This window comes from Eulemur rufifrons, chromosome 16 (genome assembly GCF_041146395.1).
Source record: "Eulemur rufifrons isolate Redbay chromosome 16, OSU_ERuf_1, whole genome shotgun sequence".
In the NCBI taxonomy this organism is placed as follows: Eukaryota; Metazoa; Chordata; class Mammalia; order Primates; family Lemuridae; genus Eulemur; species Eulemur rufifrons.
In genome coordinates this window covers 65,747,463-65,769,753 of record NC_090998.1, presented here as the reverse complement: position 1 = coordinate 65,769,753, position 22,291 = coordinate 65,747,463, and the positions used below count along the sequence as shown (strand labels likewise).

Genomic DNA, 22,291 nt, shown 5'->3' with positions numbered 1-22,291 from the left:
CAAATGACAGCAGGAGAGTTCAAAGAAGAGAAAGACAAACCTGGAGACACTCCTCAAGCTGAGAAGAAGAACCTTGGGCGTTTTCAGGGGGAATATAGCTTAAAGTCAAAGTAGAGGGGGTAGTGCAAATAGTCTAAGATAGACATCTCTTATTTCTCCATTTTCTAAAGCATCCTTTAGTTCAACAAATAGATTTGTTTCTTCCTAATTAGAAACAAATAGCTTCAAAATAGTCTTTTTAAATATGCTTTCATCATGTCAATTTTGCACTACATATATTAAAACTTTGTAAACTACACTACTTTTGAAAAGTATGGTGCTAGCTAGAATTGAAATTAAATGAGAAATTAAATGAGAAAAGAGAAAACCGAGAAACACTGAAGAAAATTTGAAAACTTCTTATTTAATAAACAAAGCACCAAAAGCCAATGAGATAAGTGTTGATTTTTCCATAAAAGTTTTAGGAAAATTGGCTACATGGAAAATAATTTTTAATAGAAACAACCTTAAGTTAATTTCTTTCCTTATACTTTATACCAAACTAAATTATAGACTAAATAATTTAATTCATCCATCTATCCATTTATTCATTCAATAAATATTTATTGAATACTTACTGTGTGCTAAACTCGAGGGTTTTAATGGTATACAAGATTACTTTCTCCACTTAAATACCTCTGACTCTGTGTGGGGAAGAAGACGGGTAAAAGAAAATGAGAGGCTACAAATTGTGGTAAGAGAAAGGTCTCCAAGCCAAGACCCCAATGAGGAGCTGATGTTATTTTGGGAAAGAGAATGGGCAGGCAGAGGTCAAGGAAAACTTTCCGGCAAGGTGAACAGGTGTATTGAAACTGAAAACAAAATATCTTATATTCTGAAAAGTGCAAGAAGTAAACTTACTGAAGTAAGGCTGTTGTTGACATGTTATACAAATGTCTTCTCAGTCTCCACTGCTAGCCAACATGTTACAGATAACATTTTTATTATTTTAAATGCAGATACTTACTGTTTGGCAAAAAATACAGATACAGGTACAGTTTCAAAACATCTTCATCATGTCCTTACATTTGGGGAAGGGAGGATGTTATACTGACAACTGATTTGAGAAGAAAAATGTGCAAATAAAGGACATGAGTTGGCAGAATTATTTAAAGTTGTATAGAATGTGTAAAGTTGTGGTTATCTTTTCAGAATCATCAATATCCAGGGAGAAAAATAATGTTAAGGAAAAACAAAACATTAATTTTTGAATACTTTCTTAATCTCATTAATGGAGCTTTCTTGGTAAGAATCTTCATAATTATTTAGTAAAGAAAATGTGATGCATTTTTATAGGCAATTAATAAAAATAAGCATTGACTGTCTTTTTTTAGGTTCTTGGACTTTTATTCATTGGATTTGGTGTGTGGCTTTTATTAGATAGAAATAATTTTTTAACAGCTTTAGGTATGTATCTATTTTTCTTTTTCTCTCAATGAAATAAACAAGGAATTTCATTTTAAACAATTGCATACATGATTTATTCAGCAGGTGGCAGTATTTATCTGAATTTAAAGTTTATTAAGTATCATCCAGCATTCCCTCTAAAGGTCTCTTTCAATTGGAGAGATTTATTAAAGGGAGAAAATTACAGCTATATAGGAAGAATATGTTCTAGTGTTCTATATCATTGTAGGATTACTGTAGTTAATGATGATATATTATTAATATATAGTTTCAAATAATGAGAAGGAAGATTTTGAATGTTCGCAACACAAAGAAATATGTTTGAGATGATGGCTATACTAATTACCCTGATCTGATCCCTATACATTATATTTATTGAAACATCACTATGTACCCCATGAATATGTACACTTTTTATCTGTTGATTAAAAAAATTAAATAAATCCAAATTTTACCATGTAACTTCTTCATCAAAAGCTTTTTTCTGGTTACCCATGGCCATTGTTTACCTATAAAGCAAATATTTATTAAGCATCTTCTACATGTCAGTCACTGTCCCATTAGCTGAGGATACAGTGGTGAACAACAACAAAAAAGTCCCTATCCTCATGGAGCTTAATTCCAGTGAGGAAGACTGAAGAACGAAGTGCCCATAATTTCCATTCTTTCCTTTCTCCTGCAAACCTTTCCATTCTCATTTGTCTCAAATTGTAAGTTCCAACCAAGCAGAGTTTCCTACACCCACTACCATTGTATGTCTCAGAAATGCTTTCACAATTCCAACCTGGTTATTTCCAATTATTGCTTAAAGCCTAACAAGATCATGTATTCCTTTTTCCAAGAATCTTGTCCAAACCTCTAACCCCCTCCCCCTACTGGTTAGGTCCCCCTGTACCCAGTAGTGTGCTGGTAAATGTTTAATAACCAGTTCTGAGATGGAGGGTCTGGATTTATGATATTTGCCCATTTCCATGGTTTAAATACTTCCATAATGGCCAATTTTAAGGTGCCAATGTGAATTCAGTTGCCTTGCAGATTTCCTGAAAATTTGACAACTGGTTTTTATGATCTAGTACAAGCTACTGCCTCCACTGTTGTCCCATAAAACCTCTAGCATGTTTAACTCATTCATCGTTTTTTTTTAAACAAATGTCTGTTGAGCATTTACTGTTCCATAGTCTGTGCCACAGCACTAAGTGTTCAACAGTTAGCCTGTTGAGTATATAAATATATGTAATCTCTAGCACTGAGAGCTCACAGTCTAGATGGAGAAAGAATAAAATATAGTTTGAAAAGGGCTACATTAACAATAAATTCAGAGCGTATGCAAGGGACACCTAACTCACACATGTTAGCTGCTGAACATTTTTTGATGAATGAATAAATGAAAGAATACATGAATATTTGAATGTACATTAGACATAGGAGAGGAAAAAATTTCTTCTATTACAGAAGGCAATTAAGATAAGGTTAGAGAAATCTGAGATTGAAAAACTTCTCTATCATGTCAAAAAAGATAGAAAGGTTGTTGGTAAGAGTAAGAGGTTCTAGGATCAGGTTAAAAAAAAGAGAGAGAATCCTAGTGGTTTGGCAACAACTACTGAGAGAAACCTTGGGTTGCTGCAATTATTAAATAAAAAATAAATAAAATGCCACTTCATAATATGTCATTTTGTGGTTTCCACAGATGAAAGGAGTCACAATATAGTATACATTTCTCAAATATTGATTGGAACAGGATCTGCAATTGTTCTTCTTTGTCTATTGGGTTATTTGGGAATTCACAACAAAATCAGATGGCTCCTAATTCTGGTAGGTATTTCACTTTGATAGCCTGAATTTATATCTTAGATTTTATGTGTCCTAGTTACACAAATAACACTGTGTATGTTACCATAGTATTGCAGTAGAGTATGTCTTTGGGGATATCCCAAATGAAGCATCCCCTACCAAGAAACTTTTCCAGGTAGGATTCTTTTGGTGAATTTTCCATGGATCAAATCTGGAACTCAGCACTGGCACATTTAGATGTTTAATTTTCAACACAGAGTCAATAGAAATCCGTCTCTTAGGGTGAACTACAATTAACCAAACTTAAGAATCTGAAGACTGAAATCAGAATGCAGTATATTAAAGTCAATGAGCTCACCAAGGAAAGGGAAACAGGTTCTATAGTCAGCACATTTGTTACAGCCTTACAAGATTCATTGCCCGCTGCTCAAGAGGAAGCCAATATACTGAGACAGCAGGAGTTACAGTAGAGAAAGAGTTTAATATTTCAGGTGCCATGCAAGGAGATGAGAGGAAGTTCTCAAGTCCATCTCCAGGAGAATTTGAGAGAAAGGGTTTTAAACATGGTTTGGCAGGCAGAGGGCTAGGGAATTGGGTCTGCTGATTGGCTGGGTATGGGGCAGAACCATAGAAATGTAAAATTGTCTTGCTCTGAGTCAGTTCCTTCTTGGGGGTTGCAAGACCAGTTGAGTCAGTTCCTTGGTGTGGGCTACTGCTCTGATTGGGTCAGCCATTCCACTGGAATACAGCATTCCACCTGGAAAATATCTCAAAAACTTGCCCTAGTTCACAAGTGTTATGTTGTCTATGGAAGCAATGATGAAAGCTAAGAATCTTTATGACCATCAGCTGTATGACTCCTGAGTAGTAAGCAATCATAGGAAACCAAGCTATGGAACAATGGCTGGTGGTATATACATACACACACACACACACACACACACACACACCTCAGTTCCCCCAATCACAGTTCCCACCTTGTGGCCCTTTATTAGTTTTATTAATTTATAATTTTATTATAAATTAAATTATAAATTAAACTTTAATTTTATAATCTTATTAATTTATAGTTTAATAAACTTTATTAATTGTATAAAGGACAGAAGGGCAGTTTCAATCCCCCTTACCCTGGGCTTCATTTCACCTCATTCCTGAGGTGTGGGCTAATGAAAAAGTGGAAAAGGGCAGAGGACTGATCTGGCTTCTTCCTGCTGACAAGAGACATAGTTGGAGTTAAGAGGAATGGGGTAGGAGGAATGAAACCATTTTGCAGTTGCTTTTAAGTATTTTTGGGTGCATGGTTGCAGACCTAATGTTTGCATGACAAGAACATTAGTACTTTCATTTAGAGTCTTAGCCCAGTACCTCAGTGAACAATGGACTATAAGATAGATAAGGAGCCTTAGGATAAAAAGAGACAGTCCTAGCTTCAAGAGTGCCTGCAGAACTGATCTGAAGTCTTTTGGGAATCCAAGTGAATAACCCTGAAAACCAATCAGGCATGGGGTCACTAGTAGACCTACTGTAGCCACACAGCTTGTTATGAAACTTTTTCTATTCAGGTCTCCATTTTTCCTGAGATACTTATTTAGATACAGCAGGTAATGTTTAACACTGCATAGACGCCCTGTTGTTTAGCCAATAGGATATCTAGACTACCTGATTATCTAGGATTACAGGGGCTAGAGAGTTGAAGGATCTTTGTTGACCCCTAAAACTTTTCGCAGTTTCTTCTGTGATCAATCCTAGATTTGCAGATTTTTTAAACATGCCTTTTTTGGCACATACTCTGTAGTTAGGGACTAGTATTCCCAGCAAGCTTTGCTACCAAATGTCCTGTGTTCTTCCTGGCAACCCTCTCTTAAGTGTATGGATGGGGAAGGCAGTGGAGACTCTTAGTTAATCTTTTTAGTTCAAGAGAAAGAAAGAATTGACTGCGTTAATGGAGATTCTCTACAGATGTAAATTTGCCCCCAACCTCACATACAAAAGACAGCTTTGCAGTGTTAACTTCTGTGGCAGTGCAGCCCAGACTATGTCAAAGAAATGTATTTTGAGGTAAAATATTTCTAATTTCTTTCAGTTCCCACTTTAAAATCAAAAGGTTTTACCTACTAAAAGCCAAGCTGTTATCTTTGGACTAAGGAGTGGAAGAAAAAAACAAATTGGAACAAATTTAAATACATCATCCTATGTCTTTTTGGTCAATCTCTTAGTCCTGTGAACAGATCAGTTTAGTTAAACAGCTGTGTCTCATTTTAGGAGCTGGCATTGCAGATGAGTTTTCAAACAGAAGAAAAACGAGTTAATATTTGGATATTTGGAACAGTGCATAAATTAGTTTCGTTAGGGTCTAGAAGGCATCTAGTTGCAGTATCTAGATATTAAACTCAAAGCATTTTCAGTTAAAGTGCAAGTAGGTAGTCGCAATCTGACAGATTTTTTTCACCTGGAGTTTGTACGGCCCAAGGTATCCTTGCAGGGTCTCAGGAAAAGATAGTGGCAATTTCATTGAGTCTAAGTCAGAAACAATGAAAACAAAAATCGGAAACATCATCTGGAAATTTGTAGTCAGGAAAGAATTTGGGATTCAGTACAAATTGTAGGCAAATAACAAAAACTCTAAAACAGTAGACAAGGCTGGAATCTAATAACAGGTGGACTATAGTTTCTTTTTTCTGCACCATATTTTTTTTTCTATCCAGTTTCCCATTTTTTAAAAGACAGATCATAGTAGAATCAATTTACTTGCAAAAATAAACTTCAGTCTCACTATACTTGGCCTGATTATTTGCACAAAGTGCAGTTAAGAATAATTATTGTGCCATAAAGGCATTTCTTTCTTTATTTATTTATTTTTATTTCAGCATATTACGAGGCTACAAATGTTTAGGTTACGTATATTGCTTTTGCCCCACTTGAGTCAGAGCTTCAGGCATGTCCATTAGGCTTTTCTTTTTGAAAAATAATTGGCTTTACTGGAAGTTTTTCATAAGGAATCTCAGGTTAGACTTGAAAACCCCTTGAGTAAAGCTAAGGATTTATCTGTGCCTTTAGATAGCTGTATGAATTGAGTAAATTCCTCTTTTCTCAAGGTCCAAAGTGACTTGGGTTTCCTGGACCTGTCAGAAAGTGACATTCTTTACTTACCTTAGATCAGGAAATGTTATTGATGAAGGATCTGACCAGTTTTTCCAAAGGGCTTTTTATTGACCTTATACAGTAGACCTTAATTCCTTAACACAGTCTGGGCACCTCTGAAAATATTCCATCCCAGTCAAAGCCTCAGTAAAACAACCAGTGTCTTTCATTGTGTCCCCTTATAGAAGAAAACAGATTCTTATTGAGCTTATGCATATAAATATATTGCCATAAATCAAGAATACTCACAACTAGTTTTCAAGTTCTGGAGAAATCAAGTAAAAAGAAAAATAAATGCTTCAAATTTTGCTTACAAATATGTACCTTTTTGTAAGCTATAAATAGCTCAAAAGAAGGGAAAAATGGCTTTTTTGACTTCTGGAAAAAAAAACACAAAAAGAATCAGCAATATTTCAAACAAGTCTTTAAAAATTAGTACAAACCCATGTAATTAATTTCTATTCGCTTTTTATGTTTGAGGCTGAATTAGCAATATTCATGGATGCATCAGCTTTTTAAATAAAATCCTGGAAGTTTGTTTTCTTTTAGTCCAGTGGTATGTAATCTCCAAAGTTATCAGAAACCTCTATTCAAGAGAACTTGTCAGTCCTTTCCATGACGTTCCTTGAAGAAGCAAACTTTGGACTGTAGCCAGTTAAAAAACACTTTCTGAGAGAATCAAAGTAAAATAATAATTGTCTATGGTTGACAAAAGTCTTAGAATAGCCATGATTAAAGAGATAATTGACAAAGAAAGTTGGTTATTTTTGTGGCACACAGTAATTTAACACAGTAACCATAGTTATTACTGATAACATACACCAACACATATCAAAATTTTGGGAATGTCATACAATATTAGAACATATATTAATAACATATTTATACAAATATAACCCAAAGAAAGTTAAACACCATTTCATATTTGACAATGCTTCCTATACAGTTTTAACATACTGAATAAGCCCAATATGTCTGTCTTAGACTTTCAGTGGCCCTAATATTTAAAAAGCTTTTTTTGTCAAAAAGCCTTTTGAAGTCAAAAAGACTGGATTTAGAATTTTGATCTTGTAAAATTTGTCAAATATCAAAGGCTTAAAAGATTTGCTGTAATACAACACTTGTCATAAAATAGCATTACAGGTTACTATAAAATTATAGTCATTCATTTAACCAAATTGAAAATTCAAAGGTTTTTTTTTTTCAGCTTATTATGGGGGTACAAAAGTTCAGGTTACATACATTGCCCATGTACCACCTGTCCCCCTAAGTCAGAGCTCCAGGCATGTCCATTCCCCAGACAGTGTGCATTGCACTCATCATGTAGGTATATACCCATCCCCTCCTCGCACCCAGATTTTTAAAAGCAAAAACCTTACCCTTTTATAGAGAGGAGACTCAGTTTCCCAAACAATCATAAGACCTAATATAGACAAACTGAAAGACAAGCTAATAAAGAGGCAAATTGAATCAATCTCTCTCTTTCTGTCTTCCTCCCCCCCTTTTTTTTGTAGTTTATTCCAAAGGTGAACAAAAATATATCATTATTTCTATTAATATGAAAATCTTGTTCAAAAGCTAAAACCAAATTTTGCCTTTGCATCAGTGTGTTATTAATGGTATTTACCAGTGCAGGCATACCAGAGAAACCCTTTTGTGATGGGCTGATAAATAGCCATTACATCATTCCTGCACTGTCCCCTCCCTGTGACAGTCAGACCTCCTCAATACCATAGCAGTTAAAGGAGTCACGCCTGACATAGGGATCAGTTGCTGCCTATTGTTAGTAAATTCTACTATTATTAATATTTGAATATTACGCTAGCACAGGCATTTTGGGCAAAGGTAGAAACCACACCCTCATCACACCCTCATTTCCCTCCGTGGTCTTTTTTTTTTTTTTTTCTGAGACAGAGTCTCACTCTGTTGCCCGGGCTAGAATGCTGTGGTGTCAGCCTAGCTCACAGCAACCTCAAACTCCTGGGCTCAAGCAATCCTCCTGCCTCAGCCTCCCCAGTAGCTGGGACTACAGGCATGCGCCACCATGCCCTGCTATTTTTTTCTACATATGTTTTTAGTTGTCCATATAATTTCTTTCTGCTTTTAGTAGAGACGGGGTCTCACTCTTGCTCAGGCTGGTCCCCAACTCCTGAACTCAAGTGATCCTCCTGCCTTGGCCTCCCAGAGTGCTGGGGGTACAGGCGTGAGCCACTGTGCCCGGCCCCCTCTGTGGTTTTAACATGGCAAGACAATGCCAGGAACCCAAGTGCTAGCCCCTGTTGTTCTGGAAACCCACAGACTTCCAGGATCAGTCTCAGAATCTTTTTAGTCTAAAATGAGACTTCACTCTCTCTTTTTCTCCTCCAAGGCCCACTTTCTCTTCTCAAATTTTATCTTTCTCTCCTTCCAGGAACCTTAGAATAATTTTATCATTTGGCTTCAGATTTGGATATGCAAACCAGGACAGAAATGGTTTGCAAGAAAATCTTGAATTTTATCCTTGCCAAAAATTTCCATTTAGGCAAAGGAGATGGTAAGCCTACTACTAGTATAATGTTGGGGATTGGAGATGGGAATGGAAGGGGAAAGCTAGAGGGAGAAAAATGTAAACATCTCGTAAGTTTCTGCATCATATGATTCAATTATTAATGACATCCAAATGAGAAAGCCTGATAGACACCATCAAAAGGACATACATGAATATATGATCTGATATATTAGGGCCTGAAGCCAAGACTCCGCCATCCCTTCTGCATACTCCATGGAAATGTACTGCTACTTTTTGCCATCGTGAGTCTTTTGCTATTTACCTCTGAATTTACCAGTACTTTTCTGATGAACACATTTTTCCTTTAGCTGTATTAATTCACACAGTTAATTTATGGGCAAATCTTATAGGCCCACGAGCTATTCCATGGCTTAAAGGTGATTTTACATACCTATTCTAATCTAAGACATCCAGCAATTTTTTAAAATTGTTTCATACAATTTTTTCCACCTCTCCCAATCTCTTGTTAGTGTAAGATTGAGATATTGCATGGAGAAGTATTACAAATCTAAACATTTAAATAGTTGTAAAGACCATGTTTTTGTCTCTGAAAATAGGAAATATAATTTATGTCAAGTAGAAAATATTAACTGGATATTTAAAATGCGTGAAATTGATAAATAAATACTATCAATAAATCATTACTATTTATATTTTGTGTAGTAAATATTCAGACTGCTTACTTTTTAAATTATTATGAGTACTAGATAATATACATTAATATGTGTTGTGTGAAAGTTGCATACCAGAAGGAACTTACTTTTGTAAGACCCAAACAAAATAAGGCTGGAAAGGCATGAAGGAGAGGAGGCTCACACTTACATGCCTGAGATGAGAACTGTTTTCAAGGACTTTCTAAAAACATCACAAGAAACCCTGTCTTCAGGCATCTCCTGCTTTGATTAGATTTATCACTAGACATTCTTTAGGGCTGCAGTAATCCAGACAGGATGCCCTCAGAAAATCACTTGCCCAGTAACAGCATCTCCACCAATGACCTGACAACAAATCTGGCTTTGAACCTCTGGAACCAATGAACTCTATTTCTAAGAAGCTTACATAAGGCTCACTCATGGCCAAAGAATGACTAGAAGCGCCAAAGTAAGGCAAGCGTGAGATGAAATTTATTGAGGGATTATAGATAGGGTAAGATAGGATTGTAGAGCAAAAGCAAGGTATAGATTTACAGAGCAAGATACATACACCACAGATGACAACCAGATCCCTTGTCTTAGCAGTAAAAAAGAGAGTTTGGTTATGGTCTGGGTCTTGTTTTATGATACCCAGATAGGGACCTTCCAGTGGTTCAAATGTCATGATGAAACCATTTTGATTGGACAGTTGAGAGTTGCATGACCTCAGTCTTACTACATGTGTGGGTTGTTCTAGGTCACTTTCTGGACTCTATTGTACCTATGCTGCTTAGCCTATGGGCTAGAGAGACCTCTGCATTCTTTTGCAGTTAGCATGCTGCTAAGTTCCGAATGGCAGATTTGTGGGGTGTTCCTTCTTATCACAGATATGGCAGTTGCATGGGAAAGGATTAAGGTAGGGCAGGACCAAGACGGGGGGCCTAGGGCCCACCCTTGTCCTTCTTCCCAGGTGTGGCGATTGCACCAAGGCAAGACACCCACAATCATTCCTAGGAGACCCGGAATCCCTCACTATCCACCTAACAAATACACTAGTGGTTTGTCATTCCATCCAATCTGGATTATAATCCTTATTTCTAATTCCTGAGTACCTCAACATATTTAGAGGTAATTTTCTCTAGTGTCTTTTTTAGGTTGACAGCTGCTATGGTGGAGAAGACTGAAGTGGCCATAGATTTTTAAAAATTAAATAGTTGGATAAATGTGAAAATCATTTTATTTGGTTTTGGATAGAAGTATTTTTAGCTTTCAAAGAAATAATCCAAATATACATACAGAATTAAGTTTTAGATCTGAATGAAGATAGTATCATCAACTCCATTGGACTAAGGTTCCCATAAAATACTATCACTTCTATCTTATTCTTATCCAAATGTTCATTGAGTTTTTTTCTTTGACTTTCTATTTCAATAATTTCACTCATTTATGAAGGCAGTAAGCTTCAGCAAATCTATATGCATTTTAAGGCTGAATGTTTCATATCATGTGCATTTTCCCATTATTTTAGCATATAAAATATATATTAGAAACATAATAATCATCTCTATCTTTTGTTTTGTTTTATTTTGTTTTAGTATGCAATACTGATAACATGGGCCTTTGGTGTGCAGGTTATACTTTCAGCAATCATCTTCACAAAGAAAGAGGAGGTATGGAAAGTAAATCCTTATCAATACATCCTTTTATTTGAAATCTGAAGGAAATTGGATACCTTAGATTACTGAAACTTTTGAGCCTATATTAAAAGCCAAAGGTAAATGTCTTTGGGGGGGGGAGTATTTAATGGAAGTACTAGAATATAGGAAGGGGCTAGGGGTCAGATTGAAAGGGTGGGCTAGGGGAACATGTCTTTGACTTTGTTTCCATATGCTCAAGAAAATAGTTGTAAATAACAAAAAACATAGGGGAAGAGGAAGTGGTACTGAGTTTTAGGACTTTAAATTCCTATACCCTTTTCTCCTCCCCGTCCTACCAACTCTGGCTACCACTTCTGATTTAATCACTGTACTATATTATATTTTTTAAAGAAATCCATTTGGACTTTTACTAATTTGAAATTTAGCAATTTCATTTAAATAAGACATACTGAAAAATTCATATATTTTTCATAGGTAGAGTGATGAGTGACATAATTAAATTAATTATAGCAAGATTTGTGTTTATCAAATTTAGCATGTAATAAATTGCTTGAAAAAACTTTTTTAGTACTAAAACTTACATATTACAGCCTACAGTTACTTTCAATTCTTTAAGAAATTTCAGTGTTTCAGTTTAGTCAAGGTCTATCTTGGTATTATGGAGAATTGTCCTGTAGTAAAGAGAGCACGAACTTGAAGGGATATAGCTGAGTGTGCTTACAGATCAACCACATGTTTATCAGCCCTGAGCCTATGTCCTCATCTATAAAATACGGTTAATACCTGCCTACCTTACACAGTTATCATTAACTGATAATTCCAGTTTCTGTCATAAAGTAGTTATTCAAGAGTTTTCTTCCCTTCTCTTAATTAATCTTGAAGGAGACCCTGACGAACTCCTATGGTGCCTAGACTCTATGTCTACACTCCTGTGTAATGGCCAAAGCCCCCAGAAATCTTTTCTGAATAGCCCCATTACCCTCTAACTTCATTTGCTCTATTGTGCTTGGCATCTTCACTCGATATCTCAGCATCCAGGATCTACTTTTAATGGCCCAGCATTTAGAGCTATAATTTCTTCTCTCTACACCCAAAATGTATATGTGTGTGTGTGTGTGTGTGTGTGTGTGTGTGTGTCTGTGTCTTTGTCTATGTGTGTATATGTGGGGTTTTGAAGGTATGTCAGCCACAGCACGTAGATCTTGGAAAGCTGTTTTGGTGCCAAAGCACTGGATCCCAACCCATGAGCCTCAACCTTTTAAACCTAGTGATAGAACCTGAATATAACACATAAAAACTCTCAACATTATAGTTTATCAATATCATCCAAATTTATGTAAATATTATTCACATAATCCTCTCCACATATATTAAGAATAAGAACTATTGATTAATAACTACCATGTGCCAGAGACTGTTATAGGCACTCTACAGGGATTATATTATTATTCCTCACAACAGCCCCTTGAGATGCACTGTTAGTCCTACCTTATAGAAGAGGAAACTACGGCTTTAAGATGAGAAATATTAGCTAAAATATTTCATGGTCAAATGACAAAACCTGAACTCAAATACTTATTTGCTGACTCCAGAGCTAACAGCTTTGTTTATATCAATTTGTCTTCTGCATGCAGACTGGATTAAGCTCTTGTAAGCCTCTAAATCTTTTATGCCAAGAACCAGGTAAAACTGTATTTTTATGGACAGTCATGTGGAAGTGTGATTAGAGGACAAAAGGGTATGATCTAATCGTAATAAACCGGGGGAAATTTATCAAGTCCTGTTTGTTCAGATTCTTTTTGGCTTATGAGTATAGGGAGAGATCTCTCTGGAATGAGGATCTTATAGACTAGTTTCAGGGAAGATAAATCAGAAAACTTTTTTATTACCTATTATACTTCAGGGGAAAAAGATGAGAGAAGGTCCAAGAGTGACCTTCATGCTTCTGCAGTTTTTTTCAATTTCCTTCAGCTTAAAATACTCAGTATCCAAAGGTGCTGTATTTTGGGGGTATCATGTTCTAAGTCCTGACAGTATTATAAAAGGATAATATTTTAAAATGTAAAAATCATAACTTTTGTAAACAATGCAATAGACACATGTCAGTGATTTTATGTAATGTCTTGATTAATAAGGGAACCAGTAAGATATAAAAACTGATTCAATAGAGAATCTAAAGAGAATATACTTATATAGGCCATCACTTACTAGATGCAAAACAGGCTAGCTTAGAGAGGGGAGGAATTAAATGTACCCTCACCAGGAAAAATTTATTTGCACCTCTCTGTCCAAGACTCATTTGAATAATTACGGTTTTTCTACAACTTACAAAGTTGTAAAATAAATTAAGTTATAACCCATGAAATGTAGCATTAGAAAAAGTTGTATTTTATCTGGAAATAAAATAGACCATGAAAGGTACAGAGGCCCATAGATTCAAATTGAAATGTGCTAGAAAAAGCCTAGGTTCCATTCAAAAGACACTCAATAATCTTTTTTGGTCCATTTATCAAAGTCTTTCACAGTTTTCCTGAGGGTTTGAGAAGAAATTTCCCTTAGATATTCAGGAGAATAGAACATTACTTCCTCCCTAATCATGAAATGAGCCTAAGATATTCTTTCTATAGATCACAAAGTGAAAGACCAAATGCTCTGACACTCACTGAGATTATTAACAAGCGTAACAAAAAAGAAAGAAAATACTTATAAATAAGCAGAAAACAGCAAACTGACATTGAATACTCTCTTGGTGTTGGTACTCCTGAGGAACCATCAGGATATGTTTCTATGAAATTTTCACTTTTAATACAATTTTCAACAGGTTCGTCAACTATGGCATGATAAAATTGATTTAGTCATTTCTGAGTATGGATCTAAAGATAAGCCTGAAGAAATACCCAAGTGGACTATTCTGAATGCTTTACAGAAAACAGTAAGATGAAATTCACTGAAAATTAAATGTCAAAGGTGACTACTACAGGATAGGGGAGAGAATAGAGGCAGGGGATAGGGGAAGAGGATTTAGAGTTTGCTGTAGTTCTTCCAGACAAACTGGGTGGAATGGCATTGTCCCCACCTACAAACCTTGAGTTTTCTTTCATCTCCTTTATAACTATTATCTTTTTTCTGGGTTAACTGATGTTCATTTTAAGGCAGTTGCATCTGGAAAAGTGTTGGTGGTCTTTGCAAAGTGGGATAGTCTGTCCTGCTGCACTCACTGGGAGATGAGTCTAAGCAGTAGTAGTCCCTGCTGGCAGGAGAGTAGCACGGTGTCACCATTTGAACCTGCATGCCAGGACTGTCATGCAGTAGGTTTGCGACCCTGGGACAAGTAACCCTCTAAACTTCCATGTTAGTAAAACTCCTACCTCTGGTTGTCAAGAATAAATGAAGTAATGGATAGAATATATAGTTCAGATTTCACAGTTCAGATTTTTCTAGATAGGTGCAGTGGAAAGGTAAGAGAACTGCCATTGTCAGCCAAATGGTTTACAGGAACAGATCAGCACCTGGAATAATAAGGGCTCAGTAAAGAAAATAGCAGACATTTACATAGTGCCAGACCTTTTTGTAAGTGCTTTGCATATATTAACTCATTTAATCCTACTAACCCAATAAGGTAGGGGCTATAATCATTTTATAGATGAAGGATGAGAAATTTAGTAACTTAACCAGGAATACACAGCTAATAAGTGGCAGAGCCATGATGCAAACCCACACAATCTGGCACCAGATTTTGTACTCCTTACTGCAATACTAGAGACCTCACATAAAAAATAGTTATTATTTTTAGTACATGTGATAACAGAAATGGGATCTTACATTGTAAGAAAATTGAAATGTAATTACAAATACTTTTACTCATCTTTTTCTCTGATGTATGTGATCTGTATGTGTATTGCATTTTCGGACTGCATTACAACTTGCAGCAGAGGATTGAACTTTCCTATGATCATAAAATGATAAATAGGAAAATATGTGTATGGCCTCACTATTATTCATGAGATCCAGTTTACAGTTTCTTGCCTTGAATATAATTGAGATAACATGTGTAGGTTTTGTTGGCTGAACTAATTTTCAGTACCCTAACTCTGAAGCACTATTTTAGTCATTTAGCATTTCCTAGATTGCACTAAGATTGTTAGTGCATATTGTAACAAAGGCAGTATTGATGTTATCATTTTCCATAACAGGTTTAGAAAACAATTAAATACTCACAACAACTTTCATTTCCTAGATTACAAATATGTAAGCTGGTTCTTTCACATCCTCCCCACTCAACTTGATAGGATTCCTGAATCAGCACTGAAAATTAAACATTTCTTAGAAGTTTGATCATTTCTATGATTAGTGTAGTGATCCTTTTTTTGGTTCTTTGTGGCAGTTTTTCACACAATACCAACTTGAAAGTTAACATCTCACATTAACTGTAGGAGAGGAGAAATAGACTTGAATCTTTTTTTAGGTATGTTAACCACATATGACAGCATATTTTGAGTAAATATAGAGAACTGCTATAGTTAGGATCAAGATATGGCTCAGGTGGTTCTCTGTTTTATATTCTAGCCCTAAACATCATTTATATATAGGCGTATCAAGTATATCTTCTCTAGTCCTGGACTCCCATAAGATAAAATTCAGATATAATAATTTTATGTAATCATAATCCTCTATTATAAGCAGAGGTCTTTAGCTCTGGTTGATAACAATAGCAGCAACAAACTAATGAATTAAACAAATATACAAAAATACACTTATTTAACTCATTACATTTCAGTGGGGGAAAATTAATAAATTATCTTCATCACAAAAAACACTTCAATATGCAGTCTCATATAAGTAACTGCATTTTGAATATTTTGTAGTAAAATTCATAGAACCTTTTTCTCCTAGTTACAGTGCTGTGGCCAACACAATTACACAGATTGGATGAAGAATAAGAATAGAGAAAATTCAGAATTGCTGCCACGTTCTTGCACGAAATCTATGTTAAAAAAATGGTTTTGTGATGAGCCACTGAATGCAACTTACCTAGAGGTAAAATAAGTCAAGGCTTCTCCAAGTGTTTATAATTGTTTGTTTGTTTGTTTTACAGGTCAATTTAGAATTCTGAGTAAATTTTTAAATAAAAGTAATGTTATTCGTGATGACCACATTCTTAAGCCAATTCCATAAATTGAACACATAACTGTGTAAATTTGCTATTATTTCAGGTATATAATAAATAAATAAATTATCTGGGATATGTGATTTAAGTGCTCTTGGAACTTGGTATACCATTATCCCTGCTCCCCAACCTTCCTTGAAAAACCCGGCAGAAAGAGGACGCACTTTTGTCAAAGTCCTGGTAGCTGCAATACCAGAAGTAAAAGGGCATGAGGGTTGGCAAAAACAGAAGGGATGGGACCCCTGAGATGACAAAAGTGGTGCTGAGGTATGTGTGGCAGAAGCAAAAGTAAAGGCTAATAGGGAGCCACTGCTATTTGCAGGTATGAGATACTGATAAACTAGGGATTTCCATCCCAAGAATTTCTACTACTTTGTATAGTTTATACACTGAAGTTATTCTAATTTTAAGATGTTTCATTTCAATTACATAATTAATTGACAGATTAAATAGAGGATTACATTTCTAAAAAATGTGGGAAATAATATTAAGTTATTAAGTATGGAATGTCTGATTTCCTTAAGTACTAAGTTTGACAGTGGATACCTCTGACATTTCAGATTGATTGTCAAGTTATTGTGGTGCTTGTGTTCAAGTAAGTCTTATTTTGCTTAATAATGGCCCAAAGAGCAAGAATAGTGATGCCAGCATATTGTTATAATTGTTCTATTTTGTTATTTATTGTTGTTAATCTCCTACTGTGCCTAATTTATAAGTTAAACTGTTTTATAGGTAAGTACATATAGGAAAAAATAGAGTATGTATAGGGTACAGTATTATCCAGGGTTTCAGGCATCTACTGGGGATCTAGGAATGTATTCTCAGTGGATAAGGTGGACTACTGACTGTGTCATGATAAATTACAATAGTCTGTAGAAAAACAAATCTCTTTCCAAAACTTAATGCATTTCTGATTTTACTTACATGACAACATCTTAGCAACTTTAAAATTAGCAACTGAGGTGTCCTGCTATCATATGAAGTTTTCTGGTCCACAAATCGAGTCTTCAGTTAGACCCTAACTTGCTATTTAGACTTTGGTGAATTATCAATCTCTATGTGCCTTTCCTTTGTAATAGAATTATGTCTAAGGCCATTTTAATGTTGAAGCCAATCTAAGTAACTTCTTTTCCTTAGGGTTGTGAAAGTAAAATCAGCACATGGTATAATGCAAATGCTTTAACTTTAATTGGAATTAACTTTGGACTTTTGGCTTTCGAGGTAAGCTTTTGTTCATATGTTTAAAGATAAAAGATATTAAGTATAATCTATATAGAATAGATTGCAGAACAACCAGGTAAAGACCTAATCAGATAATACGGTAAGAGCTAGGACCTTGAGACTATTCATACCCAGGACGGGTGAAGGCAATCCCTTAATTAGCCAGGTGGGTGGAGCCTGTTAATAAGTAGTCATCCTAGACGTAGTGATTTCATTGCTTTGAGATATCTGTCTGTCTATCTATCTTTCTCACATTTCTTCCTATATCTAAGGCATATATTATATATATTTATGATATATATATTTTTCCCCTATCTTGGCAATGAGTACCATGTAGATGAGTCTGCAAGTTAACAAACTTCTGAAATCGAAGCAGATGTTTTACATTAGTAAGATCCACTATTCACTCGTATACTCATTCATTTATTTATTCATTTACTCATTTAATGAATTTGGAGGGAGGAGAGCATCTACTGTGTGTTGGGTACTGTACTAGAGTTGGAGAGACAAGAAAAAGCAACGACCTGCATGGCATCTATTGCAGAATTAGGATTCAGAAGCAGGTCGCCATTCTCCAGTCTCAGTTAAAGACTGGTAAGAACAAGTGCAGACTATGGATTCAAAGAAACTGTGAGAGTGGGTAGATTATCATAGTGGAGACTATAGCATTTGAACAAACATATAATGCGTCATTTTCCAGAATTGGATGCTGATCCTGCATTTGATTATATATTGATCCACAAAGCCACTGACCTAAGGTGCCATCTCTTCAACTGGTAACAGTTTTAGTCTCAGAATGGTAGTAAACTAAGACATTCTTATAAGCATTAATGTCATTGTTTTAAAATGTTTATTCTCTATTGCATTCATGCTGGGGTATTTAAGACAAGACTGGAGGAGGGGATAGTATCTGTGCTCCATTTTATCTTCTACCCTTTGTACACCACCTTTTATCAGCCTTTACCAAAAAGAGACATTTTTATAGGTTTAATGATATAGTTAGAAAGACGAACAAAAAACAGATCATTAGTTCATCAAAGCATCTAGCCCAATGATAGCTCATGTAATTAAAATATAAGAAATTTTCCCTTTTTCTACTGTATACATGAATTTAGTGACAGCTGGGTTACTCTAGAAGATTCGTTCTGCAGACTTCTTATTCACAATTATATGTGCCTTACTCTAAAATTTTCTTACCCTGTTTTATCCTTTTTCCTCTTACAATATGCATTTTGTTGATTTTATGGTAAGTGTTAACTTGATAAATTACTCTTATTAAGTTGTGATCTCCTATTGTTTTCTTTTCTTCCAGGTTTTGCAAATCTCATTAACTGTTTGTTTCATCAGACACATAAAGAATAGAATACATGTGAAAATATGATCTTTGGATTTTAATTTGTCCAGAAGAAACCAGTTAATTCTCAGAATCATCACATTATATTCATGTTTTGAATTACATTAAACTTTAGGACCTATTCAAGTAATTTATTATGTATAATAAAGAATTATTGAAAATTATAATAACATTCATATTTTATTAATTTTATTTTTCAAAATATCAAATTCTGCAGTTACAAACTTTACCTTTACCTATTTTCTGAATTTAGAGGATACCATTATATATACCAAATCCAAAATGTAGTAAAGTGTCACCATATATTTTAAGTTCTTATGTAGAGAAAATACCTTATGATGTTCAGAAAATGCTAATTAATTAGGCAATTATAACATACCTTTCATTTGCAGATCTTAGAAAACAATACTGGTTTGTAGGAGATTTAAAAGAAAGAAAATCATGGCACTAGCTTCTGTACTGAATTAATCATTTATCTCTCTCTTCTCATAATGCTTGCAAGTGGATAATAAAATTAGAGATTTAGATATACTTTAGTGGCAATAATACAATACTAAAATAATAGTGAAGTGTAAACTGTAGCAAAAATAATCCATTCTAAATGCTCACTAAAATCTTTTTTCTTCTTTTTTTCTTAAATTTTGTTCAATGCATGTGTACACAATTCTCTTGAAGGATATAAAAATAACCTACCTGCCCTATTTTCCTAACAATGATACTGTGAAAAAAGAAAAATAAATCCTTTGAAAAATGAAAAGTGCTATACAGGTGTGAGGTACTATCATTGTTGTTCTTAATAGGAAAAGGTTTTCCTGACCTTGAAGATGTGAAGAAAGAGTGGATTAACTGAAGATCCTGCATTTCTTCAACTCCTATAGAAAGCTCACTTTCATTTACTAGTTTAATCGTATCTCTTTCATTCATCTATTCAGTGAAGATTTCAGAGACTTAGGGACTTTTTAAAGTCAGCACAAAAGAAAATACGGTAACTATTTTCTCTAATGCAAAATTCTTTAGGTTTATATAAGTCAAATAGGCATACCTTCTATTCTTTGGGAAATATTCTCTTGGGACTTAAAACTCATCTTCAAATTCCTGTTTTGTCTAAAATATGCCACAGGAAATACTGATAACAAAAAGCTTTCTCCTACTTGGGAATTGAAAACCAAATTATTGTTAATCAAATAAATATTATAGATTATTTGATCATATATATTTGATCTTGCATCAAGAAAAAATGGCTTCTATATATTAGATTTCTTATTTTCAGTTAATACAGCTAATTCAAAAAATATATGCACCACCGACTGAATCTACTTTTATGATTCTAGGAAATACTGTCTCGAAGGAATTTGCTTTACATCTTGAGTAAAATAAAGACTTATTTGGTAAAATCAACTAGAGTAGATCAGAGTAATATCTCTCTCCTTAACTTTGTTTTTCAATGTCTGAGATAAAAAATTTGGAGAAGTCTAAAAATTAATCTGCATCAGAAGAGAAATAGTGAATCAGAATTTAAGACAACACCTAATTCTGACTTTCCCTTCAAATTGTCATATCACTTACAAAAACACATTTAACTTGATTCAGGCTCACTATTTTACTTATGCTTCCAGAAATTGGGGCTATTTTGTGATGGTACTATATAATTAGAATATTTTCAGATTCTTCTAGGTAAGGATATATGCATTCAGTCAACAGTATTTATGGAGCACCTATTAATACTTTTCACCAGTGACATTGCTAACTGTTAGGATATGAAGATGAAGAGATAGGGCTGGCTTCATAGATATGCAACTTGTATTTAGAAGAGCCTCACATTTGGTTTAATACTTGGGAGTTGCCTTGTTGAAATTCTTAATAATTTTAAAATAAGGGACACCACAATTATATTTTGCACTAAACTTTGTAAGTTAGGTAGCTGGCCCTGTCCCTGTAGTTAAACTCAGAGTTCACTCACAAAGCCAGACATATGAACAAATAAATTTTATATATGTGGTAATTTTTATGGACACCCAGAGAAAGACTAACAGTTTGTCATAGAGGTTCAGAGAGCACTTTGGAAAGAAAAGTCATTAATTTAACAATTACTTATTGAGCAACTGCTATGTGCTGGGCATTGTACTACTGCTAAAGAAACAGCAGTGAATAAAACAAAACAAAAAACCGTTGCCCTCCTAGAGGCTACCATCAAGTCAGGGGTGCCAAACAACAAAATATAAACAAAACTAGGTATCATATTATGGTGGGAAGTGCTATAGAGAAAAAATAAGGAAGTATAATAAGCAGTGTTGGGGAGTTGTGGGGATAGCAGTTTTAAATAGGATATATTAAAAAAGGCCTCACTGAGCAAATGACTTTTGAGTAAAGAACCGAGAGAGATGAGAAAGTAAGAGGAATGTAAACTGCAAACCAGAGGAAACAGCAATGAGAAAGAAAGACAGTTACAAAGACAAAAGTGAGTGTGCTGAGTTTAAGGAAGGGAAAAAAAGCAATGTGGCCAGAGTGAAGAGAGGGAGCAGTTGGGGGACTGGGGAGTACTAGAGAAGGGTTCAGAGGGGGAAAAGGTCTTAAAAGGACTTGGCAGCCCCTATCAGGGCTTTTGTTTTTACTCAAGTGAGTTGGGAAGCAATTAGCAGATTTTGCACAAGTGATGTGGTCAGACCTGTATTTTAATAGGAGTTATCTGGCTGCCATCTTAAAAATAGATTTAAAAGGCAGGAAGAACATATCGGATTTTACTTAATAATCCACATGAGAGATGATGATAGGTTTGGCCGGAGGATAGAGGTGGAGTTAGTAAGAAGAGATCAGATTCTGTATACATTCTGGGGTGAAGTCATTGGAATTTGCCCACAGTTTGAAAGTAGAGGTGTGAGAGAAAGACAGGAGTGTCTTCTGGTTCTGGGACCTGTAGGGGGGAGAAAAAGAGAAAACAAGAAAGAGAAGAGTCAAGGATGACTTGAGTTACCTCAGTAAAGCTGTTAAAAAAACAAAGGATGACTTGGGTAATGGAAGGATGAAGTTACTATTTATTAAGATGGAAAAGACTTTGGGAGAAACAAGGTAATTTTAACACGTGGTACTTTAAAAACTCTGCTGAAATGATTTGGTATATGTCTGCATCCCCCACTAGTCTGCAAGAAACTCAAGGCTAGGGATTATTTTGAGTCATCTTTGCAACTCCAAACCTTTGATCAGAACGTGACAATGTAGGTGGCCAATAAATGTTAATGAACTTAAAAAGTCAGCTTACTCAGTATTCCATCAGAGAAAGCCCAGTTGCCCTCTTAGGTTGTCTGACCCCGACTGTACTCCATGGTTTAAATTTCA

General features: G+C 35.0%; 1 protein-coding gene across 1 annotated transcript; it reads left to right on the top strand.

Annotated features, from left to right (window-relative positions):
- The first annotated feature begins 1,191 nt into the window (after positions 1 to 1,191).
- Positions 1,192 to 19,135, top strand: TSPAN19 (tetraspanin 19). Its single transcript, XM_069491492.1, has 8 exons — positions 1,192 to 1,284; positions 1,374 to 1,446; positions 3,134 to 3,258; positions 11,154 to 11,228; positions 14,038 to 14,148; positions 16,110 to 16,253; positions 17,521 to 17,604; positions 18,917 to 19,135. Exons 1-8 carry the CDS (start codon positions 1,219 to 1,221, stop codon positions 18,983 to 18,985), a joined length of 747 nt encoding a protein of 248 aa, XP_069347593.1. The 5' UTR covers positions 1,192 to 1,218; the 3' UTR covers positions 18,986 to 19,135.
- Positions 19,136 to 22,291: the final 3,156 nt, after the last annotated feature.